This window comes from Cololabis saira, chromosome 13 (assembly GCF_033807715.1).
Source record: "Cololabis saira isolate AMF1-May2022 chromosome 13, fColSai1.1, whole genome shotgun sequence".
Taxonomy (NCBI): domain Eukaryota; kingdom Metazoa; phylum Chordata; class Actinopteri; order Beloniformes; family Belonidae; genus Cololabis; species Cololabis saira.
Window position 1 is genome coordinate 12,883,624 of NC_084599.1, and position 17,787 is coordinate 12,901,410.

At 40.0% G+C, this 17,787-nt stretch overlaps 2 protein-coding genes across 2 annotated transcripts; one reads left to right on the forward strand and one right to left on the reverse strand.

Moving 5' to 3' along the window:
- The first annotated feature begins 19 nt into the window (after window positions 1-19).
- Window positions 20-2,992, forward strand: rfxank (regulatory factor X-associated ankyrin-containing protein). Its single transcript, XM_061737751.1, has 9 exons — window positions 20-238; window positions 345-449; window positions 607-708; window positions 794-859; window positions 1,655-1,755; window positions 1,835-1,960; window positions 2,061-2,127; window positions 2,212-2,292; window positions 2,622-2,992. Exons 2-9 carry the CDS (start codon window positions 350-352, stop codon window positions 2,672-2,674), a joined length of 696 nt encoding a protein of 231 aa, XP_061593735.1. The 5' UTR covers window positions 20-238; window positions 345-349; the 3' UTR covers window positions 2,675-2,992.
- Window positions 2,128-6,856, reverse strand: nr2c2ap (nuclear receptor 2C2-associated protein). The gene is made up of 5 exons (XM_061737753.1): window positions 6,740-6,856; window positions 6,486-6,576; window positions 4,827-4,932; window positions 4,665-4,732; window positions 2,128-4,197 (listed from the first exon to the last, which is right to left on the reverse strand). The coding sequence occupies exons 1-5, from the start codon at window positions 6,775-6,777 to the stop codon at window positions 4,075-4,077; spliced, it is 426 nt and encodes a 141-aa protein (XP_061593737.1). The 5' UTR covers window positions 6,778-6,856; the 3' UTR covers window positions 2,128-4,074.
- Window positions 6,857-17,787: the final 10,931 nt, after the last annotated feature.

The following is a 17,787-nucleotide window of genomic DNA, read 5'->3' on the forward strand; positions in this document are numbered from 1 at the left end:
CAACATGAATAGTTCCTACTCCAAACAGCGCTGGATGCGGTGCATGTTACGTGGGCTCTCGATTGAAAGGGGTTTTCCATTTTTCTTTTTTCATACAGATGATTTTTTAAGTAGCTAAACAACTGAGCGACGTGAAATGCACTCTCGGGAGGATCAGCAAAATCCACCGTTTAACCTGAAATAATTTACTTTCTGTTCTCTCTAAAAGGAAGTTAGCGCGAGTGGGAACCTGGATGTGGTGAGTGGAAAATGTTATTTCTTCCATAAAGTATTGCATTTTTTGTCTGCTCTCTCTTGGTGGCATGATTTAATTATGTTGTACATGTGTAATATTTTTACTGCAGTTATAATGGAGACGAGAGGGGATGAAGAGGCTGCAGATGGCCAACACATCCATCCGTCTGGTGGAAATGAGTCTTCCACTGATTCAAGACTGGACAAATCCACAGGTAATCTGCCTGATAATACAAGTTACTAGTTTGTGGTTCTTTTTCTGATATGGCATACATTTTTGTGCGACACCTGACGTCACATAATGAAGAATGAGATAGCTACTCTTTTGCATCCACTGACTCTGGTTTCATCTGCTTGGACTGGTGTCTCCAGAGAACATGGATGTGGATGAAGATGATCTGTTCAAACACTCCACAACTCTGACCAACAAGCAGCGTGGGAACGAAGTTTCAGTACGACCAGCAACATTAGATTGTAAGTAGCCTTTTGAAAAGAGCTCTGGTATAAGGGATTGATTTTCAATGTTTTAGCCATGTTATTTGTTTTCCGCCCCCACCAGCTCTGTCCATACATCAGCTGGCAGCCCAGGGAGAGGTCTCACAGGTGGCTGCACACCTCAGTAAAGGTGAACGTTACTTCCAACTAGGGATGGGCGGTATGGACTAAAAAATGTATCGCGATAATTTCTGACATTTATCCCGATAACGATAAAAATTACGATAAAAAAAATACCAATTCAACTCCACCATTTTAACTATAAATCTATCACCACATTCAGTCTTTGGAGCCCCCAAAACACTGCTCTAAAAGAATACTAAATACTACTAAACTACACCAATTAAATTTAATTGATAAAAACCAATTAAATCTGCCCACCTGTACCGCAAAACTGTAATGACTCAGATCCGCCATGTTTGTTACACAAACACGTATCAATGGGAATTTATCTTTCTTTCTTTCTTTCTGGCTCATTTCTTTCTTTCTGGCTCATTTCTTTCTTTATTTCTTTCTGGCTCATTTCTTTCTTTCTTTCTGGCTCATTTCTTTCTTTCTTTCTTTCTTTCTTTCTTTCTTTCTTTCTTTCTTTCTTTCTTTCTTTCTTTCTTTCTTTCTTTCTTTCTTTCTTTCTTCTCTCTTTCTTTCTCTCTTTCAGGCTCATATCCTTCCTTCCTTCCTTCCCGTACGTTGTGCGTCGATTTAACGCAGAACCATAAATCAGCTTTACACAAAAACGTCAACGGGAATTTATCGTTTTTACCGCGAGATGACAAATTCTTACCGTGGGGAATTTTTTTGACGATATATCGTGAACGGTAAAATATCGCCCATTCCTACTTCCAACCACTATTCAAACTTTTTGTTTTCACTGATATTAAATGTTTTAAAATTCAGATGGACTGCATGTTGTTTTGTCTTGCAGACGGTTCGCTGCTCAGCAGACAGGATGAACGAGGCTTCACGCCTCTCATGTGGGCAGCAGCGTTTGGAGAGAAAGCAGTGGTAGACTTTCTCTTGGAAAAGGTTAAGAAGAAGACATACTGTTTATGTCAGGAAGATAAACCTTGCCATCTTACTGATGTTTATGTCATCTTTATTGAAGGGTGCAGACCCAAAAACAATTGCAAGGGAGCGAGAGAGTGCCCTAACCCTTGCCAGCTCTGGAGGTTATGTGGACATTGTTGAGTCTCTTCTCAGACATGGAGTTGACATTAACACCTATGACTGGGTATAGTTAGGACTTTCAATCACCAATACTTGACATCATTTGTAATAAACACAGTTGTGCTGTTTTTTTATTAACACTGTACACACTTTTTTTTTCTTAGAATGGTGGAACTCCTCTTCTTTACGCTGTAAGAGGAAACCATGTCAAGTGTGTAGAAGCACTATTAGGTGTGTAAAATGTTTATTAATCAGAAGAAATTGAAGTACATTCAGTTTAAATGCTTTAACTCCTGTGTCGGTGCTTTCTTTCAGCCAAAGGAGCAGATATGACCATTGAGTCAGACTCTGGGTACAGTCCAATGGCCTTAGCTGTTGCCCTTGGACACAAAAAAAGTATGTATCATGTTCCTCTACCCGCTATACATCACTTTCACAATTATTGTCAGCACTCAAGTTTGAATAAATCATTTATAGCGTTGAAGAAAAAAAACTCAGAACAACCAGCATCCTTTGCAAGTATTTAACATGATAGTCTATTGTTTTTTTCCTTGGAGATGTCTGCTTATGACTTAGAAGATTTTCAGTAGCACTCTTATTTCTGAAATTATTTCAAATTCTCTATCCAGAACCAGAGCCCAAACTCTAACCTGGAATTTATTTCTAAGAGTGTGCCGTAAAATTGTTTTGCAGAATTAACTTTTCTTTTTTTTTTTCTCCCCCAGTTCAGAAGGTTTTGGAGGACCACATCCTGAAACTCTACAAGCCACCAACATGACACATGTTGAACTTAATCCATAAAAGACATTCTGACACATCTTATCTCCGATTCACGAGCAGCTGTTGGCGATGAAGACAAATGTTATGACTTTTCAACATGACAGTTCAGCCCATATGTAGAAACATTTACATACAAAACTGCATTTCCTAATTGATCAGATTTTCATTCCATTTAAATGCATATGTTTGTATGTCTGACATTGTATGTTTAAAGGGGACCTATTATGGCATCTAATACCTACTAAACAGGCCTTGAATGTCTTAAAAACAAGCTTTTGATTGTTTTTGCTAAATAAATTAGAAATTCAGCCTCTAAGCCATGTCTTTATCTTCCCATTCTCTAACCTCGTAACTCCGCCGGCCGGCGGAGTTACCGTGTACTAACTGCATGCGATGCGAGTGAGCATCAGCGACAAAATCAATTCCATCCATCCATTTGCTTTATTTTCTATTGGACTGTCCTAACTGGCCGCAGCGACAAAGCGCTGCACAGCGCGAGCTGGCGCGCCGTTTTGAGCTGAACATTTGTCGGATGCCCCCGCTTCTATTTTCTTCCTGCCTCTGAAAGCCGGTTGAAAGCGCTGTAGGAAACAGTCATGGATGAGGAACGGCTGATCCAGTTAGTTGAAATGAGAAGTTATCTCTATGATACCTCCTCATTTCACTACAAAAACCTCAATAAAGTGGCAGCTGGCTGGAGGGAGATGGACAGAGAGCGTCCGATGTCACGCAATGCGACGCGATAGTCGGACGCTCGCATGCAGTTAGGACACGGTGTTTAGTTGTGGGCGTGGTTTGCATTTTGGTTACGTAACGAAAATGCACCGAATCTGAACGGCTCGTAGAAGTCCCATCAGACTGGACGGCTCATCCGGGCGGCTGTACAGACACCGCAGAATTTGGTTGCTTTCCTCCTTCTCTGAGTTGGCAGGCTGAGGGGAGACCACTTTATATATGTTAAAACAAGAAAAAAAACTTGTTTTTCATAATAGGTCCCCTTTAAAACAAAAAAATCATGGACGGGACAACTAAAATGTGACGGTTGTGCTGCAGAAGAATTTTTATTTGCTTCAGGAACCAAACCATAAATTACAAAAAAACAAGTTTTACAATAAACAAAATATATTTTAATTGAAATTATGGTTTAAATGAAAAAGGCACAATATAGGTATGGAGAGCAGAGTACAAAAGCTTTAATGACTGCAGCAAATACTTGATAGTTGTGAGATTGTGGGACATCTCTCTGAATGCATTCATACCAAAAAAGGCCAAGTTCACATCAGTTTGCAAGGTGGTAGCGCAGATGACGCGTTTCAGAGTGTCACCACACCATCCTATACTTTACCCAGAGGTCATTTCCTCTCACGAGAAGAGGGGGAAGAAAAAAAAACGTGGTGGTCACGAAGCTTTTTCCCCCAGGACCTCCAAGGAATAAATTATGATTCTCCCAAAAAAGTCAGCACTATTCTCAAACATTATTTTTACTTTGTCCACCGCAATGGCCTCCTGTATGGGAAAGCTGTGGGTGTGGAGTTAAGAACAAGATAAAGATGGTAGTGATGAAAAGTGTGCCCAGGAAAATATTGTCTGATGCTTATTTTAATCCATCAAGGACAGAAACAGGAAGCCCGTTGTGTTCTTATAGTGACATATTGAGTTTCTTTAAAATTCCCGGTATTTAACATTTGGAAAAAATTACATTTTGTGTTATAACTGAGTACAAATATGATGCAATGCCAGTGCATGATTTAGTATTTTTTCTTTTCACCTTAAGGATTATTCACATGCTCCATATTACTGGATTAAAGCCATGACTAATATGTTAATGTAATCAAATCACCTTTACATTTTATTTTCATAATTTTCCATATTTTCTATTGAATAAAGAAAAAAAATATCTCAACAGTTTTATTCAATTTGCCAACCAGAATTCCCCAAACCCATCCCCAAAGGAGTGCATGCAAATGCATTTTGAGAGTGAAGGATATCTGCAGAGAGTTGTCGTCTTCTGGGTAAAAGCAGTCGAGCACTTTGAGGTCTTCTTCTTTGGGACAACCTGCAGAAAGCAAAAGTGGGAAAGCAAGTTGTATCTTGCCATACTTGCAAGCACCAGTCAGAAGGGAAGTGATAAAACGACCTGTGGGGCTTACCTTCTAATCTGCATGTTTTGGCCGAGAAGCCTCCCTGAAACTGGACCTTTATCTCCGACACTTTTACAGACCCCGGGAATTCCAGTGACACCCACTGACATTCACCCTAAAAACAGATATGACATTGATGACATCACTGCAGCTGCTTTAACATTCATTTGTCTGTGAAGGAACTGCATAAACTCAGGATAACTCTAATCATTTATCTATTCAAATTCCCATTGATTTTCAAAGTTGATGAAAAAGCCAGAACTTTGACCATTTGTATGGTTTCTAACATTTTTCTAGCATTAAAATAATCACTGCAATTCAGAAAGCATTTTGGACTTTTGACTACATTGCCTAACTACGGTGGATCACTCCTTCAGAGACAAAGCCACTTTGATTGATCTTTTTCACAGCAGATGTTTTAAACTGCCACACCATAAAAGGCCAGATGTAATGAAGCAGTGTGCTCATCAACAGGCCTTTGCAGCGAGCGGGATGCAGTCATCATTAACTGAGCTCAGCAGCTCCTAAAATAACATTTCAAATGTCTGCTGTGAGAAAGGTCTATCAACCAGCTACACAAATTACAGAATAATGAATAATGAAAACAATAGTTTCAGTCTGTTGTGTATGTGGCAGGACAGGATGGTTATTCACAATAAAAACAAAGGTCCCTTTTTTTAAATCAGGTTTTATATTTCACACCTATGGATGAGCTGTAGTGGAGTGGTAACCTACAACACACACATACACACAAAAGAAAACGTATCCATGTCCACTGAACAATGTGTCTCAGGAATTGTGCTGTTGATTTAAGTTAGTCTTAAACAGTGAGGCTGGACATTTCTGCACAATTCAGTGGTTCAGGGTTAAAACGATTGAGAAACATACCGCGGTTGAATTGGTTTGATATTGGATATTGGATATTATGAATTCAACACCCATAAAACTTGTGATACATACCACTGATTTTGGTCAAACCACTTGTGATGTGTTCATGGTCATCTAGACTATATATCACAAAACAGTAATTATTAAAAAATCATATATATGGGCTGATTTAAAAATCATATATGGGCTGATTTAATGTGGTTTAATGAATTCAACACCCATAAAACGTGTGATACATAACACTGATTGTTTTATGGGTGTTGAATTCATTAAACCTCATTAAATCAGCCCATAATATGATTTTATAATAATTACTCTCTTGTGATATATAGTCTAGATGACCATGAACACATCACAAGCAATATGACCAAAATCAGTGTTATGTATCACAAGTTTTATGGGTGTTGAATTCATTAAACCACATTAAATCAGCCCATATATATGATTTTTAAATCAGCCCATATATATGATTTTTTAATAATTACTGTTTTGTGATATATAGTCTAGATGACCATGAACACATCACAAGTGGATTGACCAAAATCAGTGGTATGTATCACACGTTTTATGGGTGTTGAATGTTGAATATCCAATATCAAACAAAATCAACCGCGGTGAGAAACATGCTGACAAACTGGTGAAAACATTCATCATTTAGTTGAAGTTAAAGCTCAGACTGCATTTGTGCAATTACTGAGTTACTCCTCATTAGTAGAAGACAGTTTAACTTGATGTATTATTTTTAAGGTGTAATAAACAATAATAAGTGTGAGTTAGTACCTGGTCTGAGTTCCAGCACGTCTCCTCATTGCAGTCAAACATGTACTTCTTTCCAAACTGCTTTACATCTCTGTTTAACACCGAACTCACCCTAAAACAGCAATGACAGGAACCCGCATGTAAACCTTTACATGTAAAGAGCCTTAATTACAGCAGAGCATTTGACAAGTCACGGAGATTCTGGCTCAAATAGAGTCCCTTACATATAACTAGGTGATTCATTTACACTGGTGTAAGACTACAAATGTGTTTACCTGCTTTGTGTTTCGCCGCAAATCAGCGAGGAAGCCATATCGCATTTTTAAATCGCACATTGCCGTCAAATGTTGGACTCGTGTGTTTATTTTTACGACATGACGTCATTACGCTACGCTTCTCTTTTCTTTTCGCCACTAGATGGCAGTCACGTCCCGTGGATATATAACATGTTCCTCTCAACAACAAATTACATATAAAAGTAAGCTGATCTTCATTTATAGATCCGTTCAGGAGCTGAGAGTATTGAACATTGAACCTAGTTCGACTCTAGTTTTGGGCTGCACTGCTCTCCATCTATGTGTTTATCCCTAAAGCTCTCATATCTGGTTTGTCCACGTGAGATTTAAAGGGCAGGGAGATAAGAATCGATTAGGAAGATAGGGCCGCATTCAGTGAAGCCGAATCGATCCTCCAACCGATTTCAACCTTCAAATGAAACACAGGTTAACAAAAGAGACATGGACAATGATGACGTATGTGTTTTCAGACAAATGTGCAGATGATTTTCTTTTTTTCCGGTTCATTGCCCAGGGACCAACATTAGGTTAAGGTTTTACTGCTTTCCTTAGGGAACCGTGTTCCTATACTTCTATTTCATAACCTGGGAAGCAATAACTGAGAATGTGTGTATGTGTGTCATTAAAGCCACGTGGTTAAGTGCAGATGGAGAAGTCCTGCTGAGGTTTTGTCACAAGTGTCTTCTCAGTGGAGATAATCAATTGCCCTGAAATACAAAACCTGATGAAATTCAGCCTCCGTGAAAATTGCACACGGGGGCTGGGGAGGGTGACTCTATTATGATGTTTGGATGCCCCTCCACCACACTCAACCCTTCCAACACACAAGTCACCACTGCTACTACAGCAACAATGAATTAAAAAAAAAAAAAAATTGACATTTATTATTTAAGTATTACAGCTATTTTAAGCTAAATTATTACATTTTCAGGGGCTCAAAAGCATTTCGACAAAAGAAGTTAATTGGGCAGGTACTGTCCATTATGTCGTTACTTCAGGAAAAATGAAGCAGATAAAAGGGCTGGAGTTGAGTTAATGATAATAATCTTTATTTGTCAGAATATATTTCGATTGATTGATTTAACTTTTTATTTACGTGTCATGCACATGAAGTGCCCAGCCCGAGTGGGCTTACAAGACACCAAAAAAAGAAAAAGGAACATAAAGCAAATATATATCTCTCGAAACACCCTGAAATGAGTCCTCTGCTTTAACCCATCACTGGTTGCACCAGGAGCAGTGGGCTGCCATTGTTCCTGTGCCCGAAGAGCAGTTATGCGGTTAAGGGCCTTGCTAAGGGGCCCATAGTGGTTCACCTCAGTTGCCAACCTGGGGACTTGAACCTGGGATACTGAGGTACGTACCAGGTACTGAGTTGGTATTTGGCAGCTGTTTGACTAGCGCTACCAATATGAAGTCCTAGTAGATCTCAGTGCAAGGGAAGAAGGTCATCATCATCATCATCATCATCATCATCATCATCATCATCAGCATCAGCATCATCATCATCATCATCATCATCATCATCATCATCATGTAACTACAAGAGTATGGCAAAAATCTTAGATGTGGCAAAATTAACAGTTTGATATTTTCTTAGGAATAAAACTCTGGTTAGCTCAACCGCATCAACCAAAGTGGATGTCTAATACTTCTGGACCTGACTGTACATGTTCAGGAGTAAATAGATGAATGAAAAAAACAAACAAACAAAAAACCCAAACAAACATGAACATCACTCTGGGAATGTCTTTGGAAGTTTGCAAACATGTTACTCAGAAGTACGGCGCCTGTGAAGGATCATGCAATATATTTTTAATGTTGACAGAATCGAGCGCACGTTTTATTGACTTGTTCGCGCGATTTAATAAAACGTGAGCACATTTAATTAACTCGTGTGCACGTTCTATTAAGTCGTGTGCACGTTCTATTAAACTGTGCGCACAAGTTAATATAACGTGCTCACGAGTTATTAAATCATGAACACGATTTAATCAATTTAATATGTGGGTAGAGAGCAGGTAGGCGCGGGGTAAGTGAGTGTGCGCATGCGTGTGGCGGTTGGTCGGAGCTCGTTGGGAGGAGCGTCAGTTGAGCGGCTTCCTGGGCCTTGGAGTTGTCCCAAAATAAAATCAATGATGAGACCTAGATCATCATAATTCCGACCACGGAGATTACTTGCTCTAAGCATTCTTTTTAAAGTGGCTAGACTGATCACTATACCATGTTGGGTGGCTAGAGTTGCCAGAATTTCTTTTTGCGCCATGCCTAACCCATGGTAAATTCTTAGGAGATCCATGTTTAAAGGATCTTAATGCCCTTATGGCTGATAAGGGACGCATTACAGCACGATTGAATATAACGTGCGCACGTTTATTACATTTTGATCAAGGGTATCGTACTAATGATTTTATGATATATTGTGCGCACAATTTTCCAAAATGTGCGCACGCTTTGTTAATCGTACCCACACTTTAATGAATTGTGCTCACGATGAGACATAACGTGCTCTCGATTAACTTTAACGTGGCCACGAAGTTACTTTTTTTTCTTCACTTGAGCTCTTACAGGCTCCGTACAGAAGTCCTGCCTCAACAATTAATTTTCAAACTGCTCTTTTTTTGTGGCAAAATTAATTTCCTGGACTGGAGCCAAGTTGGATGCCCGTCTGGCCAGCAGTCCCATGAGAGTGATGGATGAGTGATGAGCTGCTGTTGTGGCCCCTCGAACGGTGTCCATGTGGGACTCTAATGATGTCGAGTCGGCTGCAATGGGCCCTTCGTCCTAAGAATGCACAATATGCTCATTTTGTGTTGTTGCCAGAATAGTTGGAGAGGATGTCTCAAATTAAGTAACTCACATTAAACCATGTTCAAATTATTTATGCATATGGTGGTTTTATTTCACAAATCACACACTCGAACAAACTGTTAGCATAATGGATCCTGCACATTTGTGCAGCACTACGGTTACTGTTTCCGTGCCTCAAGTGAGCAAAAGATCAAATGAACATTTTCTCAACATGTCAAATTTCTTTGGACTGTGAACATGTTAAGAATAACATGGTGGTTTTTTCATGGTTATGAAAACAGTTTTGATCAATCATCTCTATAGGAGCCAAATATGTTATGAGTTGTTGTTCACTCTGTGTGTGTATGGGTGTCGCTGTGTTGTTACCTGAGGCGCAAGTATAAAGGGGGTTACGTCACTGTTGTTTGGCAGGTGTTTGACCCGGAAGGGCAAAAGGTTTTTGACCACTGTGGCGCTAACTGCCAACGTTTTCTTTGTCTGATGAACTGTCCATGAAATCGGAATAAATTCATCTTTAATTGCATCAGAAGAACAGCGTCCTGGCTCTTCCGTCGCTGCCGGGAACGTGAGCAGCAGCAGCCAAAAGTGCGTTGACTAGGTTACATCTCAGTAGCTTAAAGCATTAGGCTGAGATCCTTCAATCTCTAAAAGAAAAGTGATTAGTTTTGTTGTCTTATGGAAAATCAGCTTTTGCTTACATATTATGTTTCATCATCAGTTTTATATAGTTCAATTAAAAGTTTCTGACAGAGATGTTTGGAGATAATCTTCTCCTCCTCCATGTTCTACTTCACTTCGGTTTTGCATGTTAGTGATGACCATAACAACATACCGTAATTTCGCGACCATAAGGCGCCCTTTTTTTTTTTTTTTTTTTTTTTTAAATGTGCCGGTCGCCCTATGAAACGGTGCGCCATATCTATGCTTTGGGTGAAGCCCGGGGGAGTGGCGGACGTGAAGGAGACCATCCACAGACAAGGGGGAAGGGGGGGTGTGTGAAGCACCCGTGGTCTGCGGACGTGAATGACACCAGCCACAGACGTTAAAGGGGGAAGGTGGGGGGTGTGAAGCACCCATGGTTTGCGGACGTGATGAAGAAGAAGAAGAGTTTGAAGGATTTGCTTGATGTGTACGGTAAAGTGAAATAAAGTACAATCAAAATAAGTTTTGCTCCCGCTTTATTTTTTAAATAAGCACACGTGCGTGTGTTCTGTGTTCTGCAGCGCGTGTGACGCGCACTGCTGCAACCCGACTTCCAGGTTCCCAAAGTGGGATCAGATCAAATTCTCCTGGTTCCCACCCGCTTTAGGAGCAGGGATTTCAGGGGTCTGTCCCAGGTCGGATCAACTTCAACCTGCAAGATTTTCAGGCAAATCTGACGGTTTGATCTCCGGTAACCAAGATGCAGAGGATGCGCTCAGGAGCCGCCAGGCTCCCGCCGCGGGTTTGCCGGGCCAGGGCGCACCATCCCCGGGGCAGATCCGGCCGAAATGCCGCTGGTCTTTCCCCGGGAGCCCCTGCTCCCATACAGGTGGGTGGCTTCGGCCCCAGCCGGTCCGAACAGGTCACATTCCCGGTTAAAGCCGCTGTGACGCGCGCTGCTCCACCCCGCTGGGGAGAGACGGGCTCTGCGCGGTGGAGGATCCGCACAACGGGGTATGAAAAGTTTATTTACTGTTGTGCAGAAAGTGTCTGACACCGAGGAAATTCGGACTGGCGCAGCTGAATTAGTGGAGCTCTTTAATGCAGAAACAGAGGTTTTGCTCCTGCTCTATTTTTTAAATAAGCGCTTGTGTGCTTGTGTGTGCGTTCTGCATGTGTGTGCGTTCTGCAGCGGGTGTGTGTGTTTTCCGGCCGGCATGTTTTGCGGCACGCGTGTGTGCAGCTCTGCTCTGTAGACTGCGCCTTTTGGGTCGGTGCGCCATATGTATGTTTTAAATCTAAAAATGACACACAAAAATGAGGGTGCGCCTTTCCACACGGTGCGCCGAATGGTCGCGAAAATACGGTAAATACCATTCAACACTGCTAAGAATAACACTAACAAGCCCTTTGGCAGGCATTAAAAGGCTTTCATAACCTTTATTGTTTTGCTATTACTCCTCAGTGATGCAGTGTTATTTTTAAGAGTTCCCCAAAACTTCTTTATAAATTCTAGGAGCTAGTTCAGGGACACAAGGACACAAGGCGAGCTCCGTTTTATGTTCGCTGTTGTGGATTAAATTCTACTCATCACCTCCAAAATAAACCTTGAAAGTGGGGAATTTAGATTAGAGATCAGAGCTGACATGCCGAACCTCAACTGTTTAAGACAGCACTTGAAGGCTTTGCGGGAAAATGTTTGTTGACCTCAATTAAACCATAATGGCAACATACCTAGGTGACAACAACACTGTTACGAACATTAATTCAACATGTCAATCCTAACTTAGGCGACTAAGTATAACTGTTCAGGTCTGCAGCCCATTTCACGCACATTTTTGTTAAGAAAAATGAGCTTGGAGACAAGAGCCCATTCTGTTTAACAACAGGTTCTGCAGCTCAAAGCGCTCTGTCTGATGGCAGAGTGGTTGTATGTATCCACGAGTGTACTTGTGCTAATGTTGGCAGTCAAGGATATTTGCTCATCCACTTCCCACCAGTCCAGTGCATCAACATGGAAGGTTGGGTCCTTGCCCGGGCAGTACTGGTGCTGCTCAGCAGTGGCTGTTGTTTCTATATTGTAATCCAGGCCAAACAGGGCTGCAGTTGTAGAGCTAGACATCATCTCCCTTTGTGGCCTTTTGATGCTACAACTATCCCTTACATGTCAGTGAAGCTGCCTGTGAGAAGACAGTTTCTTTTCCCCCCACAAAGCAATATATACTTGTACTCTACTTGTGAACCTAATTTCCTTTTGATTTATCATCAGGAAGGATGCGATACATGCAACTTTGTGCATTTTTTGGTGGTCTGTGATAGGGTTTGCACTGGGCCTTTTTTTTTTATTTTAAGTTTTCGAAGGCTTCCCATTTTCAGATGGTGGTGTTCTTTGGATCTGCATGTTTATGTCATTGGTATTCAGTTTGAATCTAAGCTCACAATCCATAAATGTTTCACTAAACGTGGCAACGGTGAGGTGTTCTTTCATGTCATGGAAATTGGCAAATAGGATATGCATTAAATATCACTAGCATCATATATGGTTTAATAACTGTTGAATATCACGTGCATTTAAGACCAGATCAAAAGGTCAAACTTCGCAGTAATTAACACAAAAAAAAGTAGATGACTGATGTTAGAGGTTTCTGGCAACTTTGTTTGACTTCTTAAAATTAGTTTTTTTAGCAGATGATTGAATAAGTTCAGATTCATTTTAATTTCATAATTGAGTTAGATGTTTCTTCACAGCGTCCTTTCACACCTACAGAGGTCCCTGGTGGTCATGAGGCAGAAAATATTTTATTATCCACAATAAGATAATTTTTATATGCTTTACAGACTAAACACCCACTGTGTCTGGATGATGAAGTGGAAACATGCTTCTCACTTCCATTTCCTTGTTGAAAATGATAAACATTTAGGTTGCAGTATCTGAAGTTTGTCTCCAGCAATCCTTTCCTGCTTTGGCAACAAAATCCCCATCCATGCTATTAGAAACATTCCTTATGCTTTATTAATGACAATATTTTGTGGGTTTGAGAAAGGAACATTAGTGTTTTGACGACTGTTTGCTTCATCTCTCCTGTGCAGTATGATTTTTTTTTTTGTATACTATTGTTATTAAAAGATAAGATTTTCTTTGTAGTACACCTGCAATGTTTTTCAAGTGGGTGATTCAACAGACACAGTTCATTAAGTGGCCTGCTAGCACCAAAAATAACACGATTCTGAATAAATTGAATCTTAAATTCTGTGCAAATATGATAGATGTTAGATGTCATTACCCTTTGTCTTCTGAAATTACCGTATCGCGTGACAGTCACACTGTCACACTGGTCTATTCCAGACTTTATGAGCTGTGAGCACTTGGGCAGATTGTCTTAATGAGTTGGTTAATTAATGCTTGTGCTGGTGTATGTTGATGGTTACAGCGGTGAGGCTGGGGCTGAGCGTGTAGCTCTCTGATTTTAGTCTGCTTTACACTGTAAATAACTTTATACCAGGAAAAATAAAACTATTTTTGGTAGGTAAGGGGAAAAACTCAGTTTTTAATATTAAGGACTCCATGTGTTAAATATGAATTGATAAATCTGAATTCTTATAATGAAATAAATTAGATATTAGCTGCCTAAAGCGAGTTTTTTCATTTAGAGCATGTTTTGTAAACTGTTAGAAATTAGATTGACATAATTCCACTTAGGAGCCATTCATCATTTAGTCTTTGAAGGTAATATTTGGGATTCTTTGTGTCCCAACTAATTCTAATAAGCAGGAAATTGACAGAAACACGAGGCACATCTGCTCACTGCTGTACAGCAATTAAGAGGATCTTGAGTTTGGCATGGCTCCTTTGCTCATCTCCGTGTTGAAATGTTCTGCTCCAGTTTAAGCGAGATTCTGTAATTAAGTCATTAAGACTCAGAGCATTTGTTCAATATGTTCTGCTTTCGTCTTTACAAAGAACAATCTTGTGTGATGTATATAAGCAGAGGGAAGGGAGTGCTCAGTCATTCGCTATCTGCCGATGTGTTTGTGTGGACAAGACTGAGTCAGCTCACTTTCTTACAGTGGCCTTGAGGTGCAGAACACAAAAATATTTGACAAAACAGACGAACAAAACCCAAAATATAAGAGAGAAAAAAAAACCTCAATATTTGAGAAAATTCATCCACATTTCAGAAAACATGACAAAGAAGTTGAAAATGAGACATCATTTCTGAAAGCAAAACTTTTGAGTGAAAATATCACAGCAAAATGGGAAAAACACATTTTATATAACACCAATAAAACAGCTGCTAAAAAACAATATGAAAAATCACACATCACAAAATACAATGCAGAAAAATATAACAAAGAACTTATTTATGAAGAAAGTAAAATGAACATGATTTTTAAACATAAAAATTAATGTTAGAAATATTCAAAGTTCTGTTGCTGCAGAGATGGATCAAGGTTAATGTGCACCTAATTATTCAAAAGCAAATTTACATAGTGAAAGGTACACAGTGAAAGGTAGAAGGAATTATAAGCATACTAACTATTGACACTGTCACAGACAGTAGCTTATAGAAGTGGTCCATGTTGGTGGCTGGATAAAAATGGAGGAAATACACTCACCGGCCGCTTTATTAGGTACATTTGAGCAACCTAACAAAGTCAGCACTTTATTAAGTATACTATGTGCACCTCATAAAGTGGCCAGTGAGTGTATGTGGAACAACACAGATGGAGAAACTGAATTATACTTGGCTTCAGGTGTAACTTTTAGAGAAAAACCAATTACAGAAATATAGGCCAGTCTGATTTAAAGTTCTTGCCTAAGTCTGATGGCCTGATGTGGTCCAATTAAATGTCCTGTCTTTATAAACACAAGTGACAGCATATGTACCATAATCATTCTCTCAATTAAATAAATATCAACATCAAGTGCTCCGACTCTTTAATACAAATCAAATCCAGAGGACATTCAACTGCAGCCCTAACCCTAACCGAACAATCACTGGTGCTCGTTTTGGTGTTGCTCAGAGATCAGTGCAGCTCAAGTCTTTTTTTGGTAAAAATTAGGTTGAAGCTCATTGTCTACTTTACCATAGTTGGAAATTAGTTGTGTTTTAATAATGTGTAATTAATTTTTTATTCAGTTCCTAATCAACCAAAACATTGGAATAAATTGTAAATATGTGTGTTTTTATGTGTATTAGCCAGCTCATAATATATGTCATAATTATATGTGTATAAGTCATTCTTGACCGGGTTGGAGTCACAACTATAACAGTATAGAAAGTTGTAGATGGATTATTCGAGTTGGGGTTTAAAGCATTGTAAAACTACCTTTCCATACAATTATAAGCAAAACCCTACTGCCACCCTGGGAGAATAAGTGAAGGTGGTGGGAGGATACAGATTCCTGAGTAATCACCTCGACAACCGAGCAGACTGTGTACACACAACACTGAGACAATCAAGAAGTAAGAACCCAGCTGACTGCACTTTTTTCAGGAAGCTTAAGCAACGTGTGCAGCAAGGTGTTGGATATCCTCTATAAGTCTTCTGTGGAGAGCATCATTTATCTGTAACCTTCTCCTGGGCAGTACCAACAGACCCAGTGCTGCCACTTGATTCCAAGTAGGTCACGGTGGAAACAGACCTCCCTCTACACTGCCATCTCTTCCTGCTCTTCGGAGAAGACACCAGTGTGTTCTCAAGTCAGTTGGGAATTATAATCTCTCAAGCAATTCCTGGGTGTGCTCCGAGGTCTCTTCACTGTTGGACTTGTCCAAAACCCCTTCCCGGCATTCCTCTGTACATACCTTGATCACACACCCTCCTGGCATACAGAGAAGTGATTACACTACTGCTACAGGTTCAGTGACCCAAAGCAATACTACAGGTGCTGCCCAGATCCATTCATTTATCCATTTTGTATTCCAATTTTTTGAGGAAGTGCTAACTCCCTCGAAGAGGGAGCACACCTCTTTAGGTCTCTCTTTATGGAGACCAGAAAGAAGTGGGTTTTGTTGTGATTAGTCAACAGAATGAGCGGAAATATTTTCAGTTAATTAAGTTGGATTATTCATGTTGTACATTTTGTTGATTAGTTTTGAATGTACTGTATTTTCTTTCTTTACATTTCAGAAATTAGTTTCTATTTGTTGAACCAAACAAATTAAGAAATGTATTGTTTCATTGTTAATTGTCTCTGTCCTCTTATTCACAGACCTCCTCTGATAGGCTGATTCAAACTGGGGAGGAGGCCTTTTAGAGTATGTTGAGAATGTTTGTTTAGGTTTTTTTTTTGTTTCTATGCAATGAGATGATCAACGTTCCATTTTTCCTTTGTTAAAAACGCTACTTTTGTAGGAAATAAAAGTTAACTTGTTTCCTGCACACTTCCTGACCAGTGTGATGCTTCTGTGCTCCTGCTTCTTGCACATTACTACACATTTATTCCTATTCAGCGTCATGGGGGTCTGCTGGAGCCTATCCTAGCTCATTACAGACAAAAGGCAGGGGTCCACCCTGGACAGGTCGCAGGGGCGGAGCAGGGGTCCCAGCCCAGGGGGGGCCAGGCCTTCTTGATGGGCCCTTGTGGCCTAAACATCCCCGTTGAAACATAAAAGATGAAAAAAAGATGAAAAGCCACAGATCAGCCCCTCTGACACACAACCACAGCACGCAGGCGACACGGTCAGAACCATCACATGAGGTTTCAGCACCATGGATTTTGCCAGTCATTATGTCAAACCTATTATAAGCCTAATGCAGACTTTAAGATAAAAGTATCAAACTGGAGATAAAAATCATATGACATTCAGTGTTGTCAGATTCAATACAGCCGAGTAGCACAATTCAGACACACGTGTTCAACCTACATGACATGACAGTTTACAATGTGCAACGACATGTATTTAACACAATGACCGAGCAACACGGCGGTCAAACAGCAACAAACAATATAGGAAAGGCCATATATTCAGCATTATGACAATGTTATCAGAAATAATTTATATTATGACAGCTTACCAATGATGGTTTTATCCAGCGGTGGGCAGAGAACCACAACAAAACATATTTCCATCCGGGGGGGGTGGGTACACAAAATGCAAAAACTTTATTTAAGGTTACACTTCTGATGCGACAACTGGCTAAAAGTAAACAGACAACATGCGCGTGCACGTACCCGTGCATGACAGGCAAACACACAAGGGGAGAAGGGACTATTTCTTTCATTTTAATTTTTTAAGCAACTTTATCCTTATGAACGCAAGTGTTATAAGTAATCCCTTGCGGTCTTGCCGCTTCACAGATTTACATTGTGCATCGTGTTCTGCATTCTGATTGGCTAAACAGTCTCCCCACTTCTTCACTTCCTGCGTTAATAACGTTGGTCGCTTAGCAACAGTGTTGGGGGTAACGCGTTACAAAAGTAACGCAATTACAGTAATGTATTACCATTTGCTGTAACGCAGTAATATAACGCATTACTAATACATTTTCGGTAATATTTTACTCGTTACAATCTAAGTAACGCGCGTTACAACGCATTTTAACCCGTTTAGCTGTTGTTTTTTAAA

Coding starts and splice junctions, on each gene's coding strand:
- rfxank (XM_061737751.1), top strand. CDS start 350: ATGGAGACGAGAGGGGATGAAGAGGCTGCAGATGGCCAACACATCCAT. Junction 450..606: donor AAGACTGGACAAATCCACAG/GTAATCTGCCTG, acceptor TGGTGTCTCCAG/AGAACATGGATGTGGATGAA. Junction 1,756..1,834: donor TAGACTTTCTCTTGGAAAAG/GTTAAGAAGAAG, acceptor TCTTTATTGAAG/GGTGCAGACCCAAAAACAAT.
- nr2c2ap (XM_061737753.1), bottom strand. CDS start 6,777: ATGGCTTCCTCGCTGATTTGCGGCGAAACACAAAGCAG. Junction 4,933..6,485: donor CGTGCTGGAACTCAGACCAG/GTACTAACTCAC, acceptor ATCTGTTTTTAG/GGTGAATGTCAGTGGGTGTC. Junction 4,733..4,826: donor CAAAACATGCAGATTAGAAG/GTAAGCCCCACA, acceptor TGCTTTCTGCAG/GTTGTCCCAAAGAAGAAGAC.